Genomic DNA, 12,889 nt, shown 5'->3' on the forward strand with positions numbered 1-12,889 from the left:
GCAACCCAGGTACATGCCCTTGACCGGAATCGAACCTGGGACCCCTCAGTCCCCAGGCCGACGCTCTATCCACTGAGTCAAACCGGTTCCGGCTGTTGTTTTCATATCTTAATTTCTCTTTCAAAGCTTCGAGGGAAAGATGAATGACCTGTGCCATGACTTTTTTTGTTTCTTGAAAAGACTTTTTTCTTTCTTTTTATTGAATTTATTGGGTGACACTGGTTAACAAAATTATACAGGTTTCAGGTGCATAATTCCATATCACAACATCTGTACACTGTATTGTGTGTTCACCACAAGTCAAGTCTCCTTCCATCACCATTTATCTCCCCATTCCTCCTCTACCTCTCCCCATGTCCCTCCCCCAGGCAATTACCACACTTGGCTGTGTCCATGAGTTTTTTCTCTCATTTTTAAATTTTTTTGCTCAACCCTTCTACCTCTGTACTGAATTCCTCCCACCCCCAACCGTGGACATCTGTCAGCCTGCTTGCTATCTATGAGTCTGTCTCTATTTTGCTTGTTAGTTCATTTTGTTCATTAGATTCCACATATGAGTGAAATCATATGGTACTTGTCTTTCTCTGACTGGCTTATTTCACTTAGCATAATGCTCTCCAGATCCATCCGTGCAGTTGCAAAGGGTAAAATTTCCTTCTTTTTTTACTGATTAGTAGTATCCCATTATGCAAATGTACCACAGCTTTTTTATCCACTTACCTACTGATGGACACTTGGGCTGCTTTCAAATCATGGCTATTGTAAATAAAGCGGCAATGAGCATAGGGGCACATATATTCTCTCAAGTTAGTATTTCTTTGGGTGAACTCTCAGAAGGAGAATCACTGGCGTCATAAGACAGTTCTGTTTTTAATTTCTCGAGGTAAACTCTGTACTGCTTTCCACAGTGGCTGCATCAATCTGCATTCCCACCAACAGTGCACAAGAGTTCCCTTTCCTCCCCGTCCTTGACAATACTTGTTGTTTGTTGATTTAATGATGATAGCTATTCTGATAGATGTGAGGTGATATCTCATTGTGGTTTTAATTTGCATATCTCTGATCATTAATGACACTGAGCATTTTTTTATATGTCTATTGGCCATCTGTATGTCCTCTTTGGAGAAATGTCTGTCCATTGCACATTTTTTATTGGATTAGTTGTTTTTTGTTTGTTTGGGTTTTTTTTGGTGTTCGAGTTATATAACTTCTTTAGAAATTCTGGATATTAAGCCCTTATCAGATATATCGTTGAATTTATTCTCCCATTCAGTGGGCTCCCATTCAGTGGGTTGTCCTTTGATTTTGTTTATGGTTTCCTTTCCTGTGCAAAACTTTTTAGTTTAATGTAGTCCATTTGTTTATTTTTATTTATCTTATTTTTTATTTTTGCCTGAAACTATATAACAGAAAAAATAACCCTGGTCAGGTAGCTCAGTTGGATAGAGTATTGTTCTAATATGCCAAGGTTGTGGGTTTGATCTCCATTCAGGGCACATATAAGAAGCAACCAATGAATGCATAAATAAGTGGTACAACAAATCCATGTCTGTCTGTCTGTGTCTCTCTCTCACTCTCTCTCTCATCAACCAGTAAAACTTTTGCTATGAGAAATGTCTGAGATTTTACTGCCTGTGTTCTCTTTAGGGTTTTTATGGATTCGAGTTTAACATTTAAGTCTTTAATCTATTTTAAGTTTTTGTGTAGTAAGAAGGTGGTCTAGTTTCATTGTTTTTTTAGTTTCATTTTTTTTGCATGTTATCTGTCCAATTTTCCCAGCACCATTTATTGAATAGACTGTCTTTACCCCCTTGTGTTTTTTTTGCCTCCATTGTCAAATATTGACATAAAGGCATGGGTTTATTTCTGGGCTCTCTATTCTGTTCCATTGATCTATATATATATTTTTAAATTTATTCCATTTCTTGGGGTGACTGGTTAATAAAATTATCATCTGTATATTGTATTGTGTGTTTAACACCTCCAGTAAAGTCTCCTTCCACCACTATTTATCCCCTCTTCTATGTCTGTTTTTATGCCCGTATCATGCTGTTTTGATTACTGTGGCCTCGTATAATTTGATATCAGGTAGCATTATTTCTCCAACTTTGTTCTTATTTCTCAAGATTGCTGTTGCTATTTGTGATCTTTTGTGGTTCCATATAAATTTTTAAAATACTCTAAATCTGTGAAATACGCCATTGGTATCTTGATAGAGATTGCATTGAATCTATAGGTTATTTTGGATAGCATGAACATTTTAAGGATTTCAATTTTTCTACCCATGAACTTGGCATATGCTTCCACTTTATTGTGTCTTCTTCGATATTTTCTTCAGTGTCTTATAATTTTTTGAGTGCAGGTCTTTTACGTCCTTGGTTAAATGTATAATTAGGCATTTTATTCCTTTTTGAAGCAATTCAAGGAAATTGAATAGCAACAAATTCTGAATTAAACTCGAGTGACACTTATTTTTATTTAAAAGTTATCCTTAATAAAAATGGTTTCATTTTCAAGGGGGGGATAAATGGTGATGGAGGGAGACTTGATTTGGGGTTGTAAACACAATACAGTATACAGATTATGTATTGTAGAATTGTATACCTGTATAATTTTATTTACCAATGTCACTCCAATAAATTGAATTAAAAATTTCTATATTTGATCGTTTGATCTGATACCTTTTCTTGTGCACAATACCACTCTGAGGAGGTTACTGTGTCTCCAGAAATTTAATATTAAACTAGGATTAAAGACTAGTATTTAGTCACAGTTTTGCCTACCACATTAGTGTTTGAAACCTTCTCTACTTCCCTGTATTTTACTTTTCTTATCAAAAGCAAAGCATAAATATAGATATAGATAGATAGATAGCCATCATATTAATTGTCAGGAATTCTAAATTGTTTATTAGGTATTTAGTAATATGTGATGTGAGAGTGGAAAGCATTACTTAGAATTTAAATTCCCCTATACACTATCAGAATAAATACTAAAACTTCTTTAGAAATATACAGTATATTGTTTTTTGCTTTTTTCCATAAGATTAGTCCGCAAGAAATTCTGAATTAAACCCCAGTGATACTCATTTTTATTTAAAAGTTACCCTTAATAAAAATGCTTTCACTATAAATTGAAATAAGCACATGATCAAATTGTAGAAGATTAAATGGAACAAATCTTGCCTCATTGCAAAAAATTCCCTAAGTGGAAATATTTTTTTTGGTGTTTTTTTTTTTAATATTTTTTTTAATTTTAGAGAGGAAGGAAGAGTGAGCAATAGAAACATCAATGATGACAGAGAATCATGGATTGGATGCCTCCTGCATAGGGATTGAGCCTGCAATCCGGGCATGTGTCCTTGACTGGAATCGATCCCAGGACCCTTTAGTCCGCAAGCCAATGCTCTATCCACTGAGCCAAGCCAGCTAGGGCTGGAAATGTTTTTGGTTTGTCAACCATTTAGGATTTCTCATTGCTGCATATGATTTTTCTTCTTTCCTGTATCTCCTTTTCAAATACCACCCAACCAGTTATCCAAAGTACAAATCTCAGAATTGTCATTCCTCTGCCATATCTTCCATTTGCAGTTATTTATCACATGCTATGTCTTTAACATCAGAAATGATTACTTAGCTTGATCACTTTTCTCCAGCTGTTAGCTCAGTATCTGATCTTTGGTATGAACTATTCTAGTCAGGTGATCTACCTCTTTTTTATTATTTTTAATTTTTCATATAAGTATAGTAGGTATACAATCTTATATTTGTTATATTAATTTCAGGTTTACAATAGTGAATTGACATACTTAGTTTGTTTATTCCATCCTGTCCTCCAAACAGTACTATCATCATTTAAAAACAAACAAACCAGCTGCCTTTCACACTAGTAGTAAACAGATTTTAATAATTCCTAGTTGTCTACTGAATAATGTCTAAATTTATTAGCCTGGCAGAGAGAACAACCTATCTTTTCTTTGTCAGTTTTTACTACTTTTATTCTGACCTACATTTTAGTCTGTGTTTAACCTGTTTCTCTGAATATGTCATGTCTTTTTTATTTACCCTCCTGAATAATTTTTCTTCCTTATCTGTCAAATTCCAGTTCCAGATGTTAAACTTTCCTTGCCTGTTTCATTCAGAATCACTTACTTTTCTGCTTTCTGCTTTTTGTTTGACTTTGTTCTATATATATAGTTCTTTTTAAATAATTGTATGGAAAGTTGCTATGTTCTTCCATTATAAAATGAAGTATACTTAAAAGTGTTTTTATTACAAAATAGTTTATGTGCTTATTACACATTCAATAAATTTATATAATATTCATAATTGCTTCTAATTTGGAGCTAACCACTGTTAACATCTTGGTTGTAATCTTCCTGGTTCTTTTTAGTACACGTGTATACTGGGTAATTTTGTTTGCAGTATACATATGTATATTGTAATTTTGTTGCATTGTATTGTGCAAATATTTTCTCTATGCAATTAAGATTGCAGGTCCTCATCTCTGCACTAAGGCAATTGATCACTCTCTGTTTACTTTGTCATTCTCCCCCTTTCTCCTCCAATCTCTAATGTTACTCTTAGCTGTTACCTAGTTAATTAAGTAATTAGAGAACTTCCTGTGATTACCCAAACCATCCACCTACTAGTATATGTATCTGTGTCCCATGTACTTTGCTTTTCTACTGTTATTACATTAGTAGTATTAGTGGTAGATAAATATTGCTGTCAGAGTTCTGAGCAGGTTTGCTAATTGTGTTCATTGGCATCTCAGGTTTTACAGATGGAACCCCAAGGCAATTTGAATATTCAACTGGCTATAACTCCCTTTTCTCTATCCCAAACCTAACCATCTTTGAATTTATCTTTTTTTATATACATATATTTTAAAGTTCTGTAAAATGTTGCACTTGAATAGTAGGATCTACTACAAGTTTTGAAAATATTTTCAAGTCTGAAATCTTCCTTGAATATTCTACTCACACCCTCGAGACATGTAGTCGGGAATACTGACTTGTGATCCACATTAGTAAATGCCATCTAATGTGACCCTTATTCCAGTCAGTATCCAAAGTCCCCTGGCTGAGGGTGTGTAATAGGAGGGGTGTACATGGATCCTCTTGTATGAAAAGTTACATGTATATTAACTATGTATATATTTTCCTGAAGAGAAGTTAGCTTTTATCAGATTCCAAAATAATGAGGTATCGAAGCTTAAATCATCTCTCTCTCTGTGCGTTTATTTGTCAGATACAGAAATTGTCACCAAGCAACTTGCCTATAATCATACAACCCAATGTGGTTTCCTGATTCTTTAAATTATAAACTGTTAGTCCTCATAATATGTAAAACTTTTAAAACTTATTAGAATATACATTTATAAAGATTTTAGAGAGCAACACTTAATGTAGGAAAATATGCATTGCTTATTATGAATTGTTATTTATAACTTTAGTTTAATGATTAATAATGGAAAGCCTATATATTTTAAATTCTTATAGTTGTACATTTGTATAATAAATTTCTTAAGTATGGGTAGTAGCAAAGTTTTTTATACAATATTTAATTCATTTATGCATCATAATTATATAATTAAAAATTCCACTAATTGCAATTTAATGTGCTTCTAATCAGAAATTTGCATTGTGACAACTGACATATGCTAACTTACTTTTTCTACTGTGGTTTCCTTACAGGTTTAATGAACTTGTAAAAAAATTCAAAGTCGAATATCATGCTGGTGGTTCTACTCAGAATTCAATGAAAGTGGCCCAGGTTGGTTAATTCTTTTTTTTTTTTTTTTTTAAGTTATAAAGGAATAGATTCAAACTGATTCTAGACTTTTGGTCATTGCATAATTGTTCCAATCTATATTTTGTTGCTATTGAATAGTTTTGTTAGTTCTGAATTAGGATTTTATAAGTCATTTTCCATCTAATCAACAAAAATTATTTTAATTGGTATTTTTTTGGTTACTGGTAAGTTTGCACATCTTTAATGTGTTTATTGTTTATTGTTTATTTACATTTTTTCTTTCTTAATTGTCAAATTCTTTATTATTTTTTGAATGTTCATGTACTGGTTTGTAGAAATTCCTCATTTGATAGCTTTTTATCCTATAAATTGAAAGGATTATTTGTACTTTAACTCTTCTAGTGGCTTTTACTGTGCTGAAGTGTTTAGTTTTTTTTAATATAATTAAGCTTTATGGCTTCTGCATTTCATATAGTGCTTAGGAAGGACATTTCTACTTTGTGAGCTCAGGTTAACAGAAAAGGGATAATGTATTAGTTCACTCAGGCTGCCATAATAAAATACCATGACTGGATGGCATAAAGGAGAAATTTATATTCTCATAGTTCTAGACTTTAAGTCCAAGATCAAAGTTCCATCAGGGTTAGTTTTTGGAGAGGTCTCCTTCCTGCCTTGTAGATGGCTGCCTTCTTACTGTATTTTTACATGACCTTTCTTCTGTGCCCACATGGAGACAGACATCTCTTGTGTTTCTTCCTCTTATGTAGACACCAGTCCCATTGGATAAGGGCCCTACCCCTGGGACCTCATTTAACTTAATTATTTTCTGAAAGGCCCTATCTCCAAAGAAGTCACTGGTTTAGGGCTTCAACATATGAATTTCAGGGTAGGGACGCAATTCTGTCCATAACTGATACCTTTTTTTAAAGCCTCAGTCTATCAAAAACACATTCTAATACAGCTGTGGGCAAACTACGGCCCATGGGCCGGATTCAGCCCGTTTGAAATGAATAAAACTAAAAAAAAAAAAAAAGACCGTACCCTTTTAGGTAATGATGTTTACTTTGAATTTATATTAGTTCACACAAACACTTCATCCATGCTTTTGTTCCGGCCCTCCGGTCCAGTTTAAGAACCCATTGTGGCCCTCGAGTCAAAAAGTTTACCCACCCCTGTTCTAATACCTCTTCAGTTGTTTCTCTTTCTAGATCTGGGAGACTATTAGCTGTCCACTAATAAATTCTCTCCTTTCTTGAGCATTTTCATCAATCTCTACCTTTCCAAAGTTTATTGCTTACATAATTAATATCATGACCTATTGGATTTCGGGCTGATATTGTTCTCATTAATAAAATAATCATTGTCCAACAGTTATTATTTTACAATTTTTATAATACTCCATGTGCATTGTAACAATGTACTCTAGTAATGCTTTATTTATTCCTCCTATCTTTAGCAAGGAAGTATATGGAATTCAAAGTTTTGAGTGGCTCATCCAGTATTTTTATCTAATTAGTGATATTTTTGTAGTTGACCTAATTGCCAGACAAGCAGTCTTTCTTTGATATCAGAGGGAAAGAAATTCAGTTTGGATCAGCTCAGCCAATATGTACAAGAAATGTTCTTTTTTGTTTTTCCCTTTTCTCCCTTTATTTCTTGTCATTTATTAAATTTCTACTGTGTTCCAGGTAGACTGTTAGATGTTGGTGATGCAAAAGCTAATAATATACTTGGCCCACACCGTTGAAGCGTTTATTGTAGTGAGAATGTATCTGGGGATGGGGGTATAGGGATGGGGAGAGAGAATTATAAACTATTAAGTATAATATAATGTTGTAGGAGCAACCCTCTCTATCCCTAGAATACAAACAAACAAATTTATAAGAACCAGAATAAAAATATATCTGTACTCACATGATATATATGTGATTTCTTCAGTTTCTGGAAACTTGAAGGCAAAACTGTGTATCTTCCTAAGTACACCTCCAGTGTGATGTTCTATTCCTAGTTGACTCACAATAATTCCCATTTTCTCAGTAGGATTTTTATCTCATGTCCTAGATTTTAGGAAGTTTTACATTTGAATTAGGAAAACAGAGATACCCTGAATAGCAGTGTTTCTCTACCCAACTTGAACCCCACTCCCCACTATAAGACTAGCTTATCAGTCTATTTCCTAAGATTTTTTTTCCCAAACTTTTTGTGAAACCTTTCAGAGACTCTCATAAGGAGGCAAGGGTAATGTTAGATTTGTTCTAGATTTTTTTGCTTTAAAGGCAAGCAGTTCTCTTTTTTTTTCCTGTTTTGTATGTTAGCTTTTAAAAGTTTTACTGCCCACCACATATCCATTAGGATGGTTTCTATCACATAAACATGAAATACCAAGTATTGGCAAGGATGTAGAGAAATTGGGAACCTTTATGCTGTTTGTGGGAATATACAATTGTGTAGCCACTATGGAAACAGTGTGGCTATTTCTCAGACAATTACAAATAGAATTACTATCTGATCCAGCGGTTTCACTTCTGAGTATGTTATGGACTGAATGTTTGTGTCCACATATTGAAGCCCTAACACCCAATATGATCGTATTTGGAGATGAGGCCTTTGAGAGGGTTACTATGGCTAAATGAGATCATGAGGGATCCCCTTATAAGAAGAGACACCACAAAGCTTGCTCTCTCTTTGTGTCTCTCCCTTCCCCCTTTTCCTCCCTTCCTCTCTACCACATGAGGATAGAGTGTTCTCACTAGGGTCTGAACCAACTACACCTTGATCTTGGATTTCTCAACCTCCAGAACTGTTAGGAATAAATTTTCTATTGCTTTAAGTGATCCAGTTTATGATATTTTGTATGGCAGCCTAAGCAGACTAAGACAGGTTACATACTCAAAAGAATTAAAAGCAGTATTATTCACAATAGCCCAAAGTGTTCTTCAGTGGATGAATGAACAAACAAAATGTGTGTGTGTGTGTGTGTGTGTGTGTGTGTGTGTACATATACCCATATATGTATGTATACAGTATGTATACAGTATATAGACACAATGGAATATTATTCAGCCTTAGAAAGGAAAAAGATTCTGACATACTACAGTCCTGTAAGAATCTTGAAGGCATTAATGCTAAGTGAAATAAGCTAGTCATGAAGTACTTAGAGTAGTCAAATTCATAGAGCTGGAAAGTAGAAGGGTGGTTGCCAGGGGGTGGCAGGAAGGGGAAATGCAGAATTACTGCCTAATGGGTAGAGTTTCAGTTTTACAAGATGAAAAGAGTTCTAGAAATCGATAGTAGTGATGGTTGTAAACAATGTGATTGTACCTAATGCCATTGTATTCATATAATTAAAAATGATTTAAAAGGTAAATGTTGTGTTATGTCTGTTTTAGCACAATAAAAAATAAAAAATAGATTCTAGAAATGCTTCAGTAGGGAATGATATCAGCCTGATGCATTTATAGATTTCATTTGCTTATTCAGCAATCAGAGAGGCAACATAACGAGAGAATGGGCTTGATCTTGGGATCATGATAGTCCATTAGAACTGGGTTTAAGTTCAATCTTTGTCACTTTACTGGCTGATCAATTTAGTCAACTTTTTGGGGCCTTTCATATTTAAATGTGGGGTTAAAAGCTTACCTCAGATGGAAGTTGTAAGGATTAAAGAGATAATGAATGTTAAAAAAAATTATAATACTTTCAAAGGAAAGTTTGGAAACCACTAAGGTTGAAGGTCATCCCCCCCCCACCCCCCCATTTTTTCTGAGTTTTCTTTAACATTACTACATTTACCCATTCATGGACAGTACAACCAGGTTTGTGGCTCTCATCCACTTAAAAATATTTACTAGTATTTCAATCTAGCCGTCAATTGAACATCTTGTTTAACTTTTCAGTTCTTCTAATATTTTGAGAGTACTTTTCCTTTCCATCTGATTGATGAGCCAACTACATAACTGCCAAATTGTAATTTATGACTAGGATAACCACACAGTTTGAAAAATATTCTTTTAGAAGGAGAATTTCTCAGATTTTTCATTGGCAGTCATTAACAGGAAGAACTGATTCCATTGTACGTAAAGCAGATTGTGCATTGTACATTGAGCATCTGCTATGTTTTAGTCATTGTGTTAGGTAATAACTGGTAACCTAAGCTGTCCTGTCTAAATTTTGAGTAAAATCTGAAAAAAGTATTTAGAGCCTTAGAGGCAATAATCCTAAAATAGCCTTGGTTGTATCTAATGTGGTGAATGAATGAGGACAGTGAAATTGGCTTACAGCTTTCCGAAAAGTCTAGGCAAATACAATAGAAAGGAGTTGATAGGGACATCCCACCAGGGATGGTGCTGGGTTTTGTTAATGTTAATGTGTTTGATTGGATGTTTGGGGGTCATTGTCTTCTTTTCTTATTCATTTGAATTATCCTTCACCCCAGAAAACAACTGGATTACAGCTTTCCTCTATTACTCTAGATTATTGAAAATTTTATCCAAATATTGGACAAAAATATTAGTGCAATAGAAGTATACTAGTTGAGTGTCTGTGAACTGTATATCTAAAATAGAATAAGATCCATAATAAGAATTCAGTCATCATTCAAGTATTCATATAAAATTTAATTCTATAAATTTTGTTGCTATATACCATGTGTAATATGTGTTTTCTGTAATATGTATTTAAAAATTAAATTATTATAGAAAGATAAGAAAAACAGGATGGATGAAATTCATAGAGAGTAAATGGGTAGCTTATAAGAATTAGGCAAAACTCACAGGATATTATAAGTATATATAATAAATAAGCAACTAGTTTGGGAAACAGGCAAACTTTACAAGATGTGTTAAATATTAATAGCAAGTAAGTGTGTAACCTTTAAGACTGCTAAAGATAGCATAAAGAAAAACTGTTGTAACAAACAGGATTAATACTCATAGATAGAACAGAATGGAAAGATTATATCATGATCATGTACCACTGGGCTGACAGTTATATCACCTTCAAATAGATCACTCATTAGTGACAGTATGTTCTAATTCTGGCCCCACATGCACTGTACTCAGGAGAGGAAATTAAAACCATGACTGTTCAGCAAGCTATTGCTCAAGCTTTAACATCCTTGCTTTTGAATCTCTCCCAGAAAGCAAGTGAGTACACTTCTTTGTTCCTAAGCACTAGTTATGTGCCCCCTTTCTCATATTGTGACCCTATTTTCTTTCTTTTTTTAAAAATATATATTTTATTGATTTTTTACAGAGAGGAAGGGAGAGAGATAGAGAGTTAGAAACATCGATGAGAGAGAAACATCTATCAGCTGCCTCTTGCACATCTCCTACTGGGGATGTGCCCGCAACCCAGGTACATGCCCTTGACCGGAACAGAACCTGGGACCCCTCAGTCCGCAGGCCGACGCTCTATCCACTGAGCCAAACCGGTATCGGCTGTGACCCTATTTTCATAACCACACCATCGTTATCAGGAAAAGTTGATGAGGTGGAGAAGAGGCAGGACGTTTGAACATTCAAGTAGCATGGTCCTTATAGTACTTGATTGCACCCTAAAGTATTAGCTTACCCAGCTCTTTCCTTTGCTTCTTGCTGTGTCTTAAATGGATAAATCTGTGATTTCATATCTTAATTTGGTTGGTAGGCCCTTTCTGTTCTGTGACCTCTAGGATAGCTTGCTTGCTCATGTACATGGAGGCTAACAGGGCTTCAAGGTAATTCCCCCATACCACACCAGGATCAGATAGGTTTCTCCTTGTTCAGTAATTTAACAATAACTACATGGTAGCTATGGAAAAATATGCAGAGACATTGAAAGGGAACGTTATTTGAAAAAGTCATCATCTTTATGAAATATGAACTGAAAGTAATATGGAAAGTAAAGGTCAACACTTTACAATGTAAAGCTAATTCTATCAGATCTTAACAATCATACTTTGATATATTAAGTGATGTGGCAAATTATGTCAGCAAGAAATTGTTCCCATTAGCTCGTAGATATTTTTGTTTTGTTCTTTTTAATGAAACCACAGGCAACATAAAATAAAATATTGTGGATATCACATCCAAATACAATTCTAAACTTTTTTTCATCTGCATATTTGACAGAGTACAAATTTAAATTTTGGCAAATTCCATTCAGTGTAAACTTCTTAATGAAATAAAAAGCTATTATCTGCTAAATATCCTGCACACCTTGTATACCACAGTGCAGAAAGGGGGTGTGATCTGCTTACCTGTGATATTGATGCTTTTCTAGTGAACGTTTTGGTCACTTTTCAATTTTATCAAAATGTATAGATGTACTTAATGTGATTTTTTACTTTATAAATTTGGGTGCTCCTGCATTGGGTGCATATATATTTACCAGGGTTATATCTTCTTGTTGTATTGATCCCTTTAGTATTATGAAGTGGCCTTCCTTATCTCTTGTTATGGCCTTCACTTTGAGGTCTATTTTGTCCGATATAAGTATTGCTACCCCAGCTTTCTTTTCTTTTCCATTTGCGTGAAAGATATTTTTCCATCCTTTCACTTTCAGTCTGTGTGAGTCCCTTCTAATGAGGTGGGTTTCTTGTAGACAGAAGATGTATGGGTCATGTTTTTGTATCCATTCAGCCACTCGATGTCTTTTGGTTGGAGCATTTAGTCTGTTTACATTTAAAGTTATTATTGAAAAGTACTTGTTTGTAGCCATTTCTTTTTTTGTGTGGCTGTTTTCTTTCTGAGCTTTTCATTTCTTCTTTTTATACCAGACCCTTTAGCATTCCTTGCATTGCTGGCTTGGTGGTGAAAAACTCCCTTAGCCATTTTTTGTCTGTGAAGCTTCTTATTTCCCCTTCAAGTCTGAATGATAGTCTTGCTGGATAGAGTATTCTTGGATTCAGTCCTTTACTTTGCATCACTTTGTAAATTTCTGTCCATTCTTTTCTGGCCTGATGTGTTTCTGTTGAGAAATCATTTGATAATCTAATGGGAGATCCCTTGTATGTAACTTTCTGTCTCTCTCTTGCAGCCTTTAAGATTCTCTCTTTATCCCCGAATATTTGCCATGGTAATTATGATGGGTCTTGGTGTGGGTCTTTTTGGGTTCACATGTTTGGGACTCTCTGTGCTTGTGTGACTTTTTTC

General features: G+C 34.4%; 1 protein-coding gene across 1 annotated transcript in view; it reads left to right on the forward strand.

Moving 5' to 3' along the window:
* Positions 1–12,889, forward strand: part of ADK (adenosine kinase) — a 330,393-nt gene that overhangs the window by 172,694 nt on the left and 144,810 nt on the right. Inside the window, exon 4 of the mRNA XM_006761032.2 lies at positions 5,699–5,777. Within this exon, the coding sequence (XP_006761095.2) occupies positions 5,699–5,777 (79 nt within the window). The remainder of the gene's footprint in view (positions 1–5,698; positions 5,778–12,889) is intronic.

The sequence above is a fragment of the Myotis davidii genome, unplaced genomic scaffold (genome assembly GCF_000327345.1).
Source record: "Myotis davidii unplaced genomic scaffold, ASM32734v1 scaffold134, whole genome shotgun sequence".
NCBI lineage: Eukaryota > Metazoa > Chordata > Mammalia > Chiroptera > Vespertilionidae > Myotis > Myotis davidii.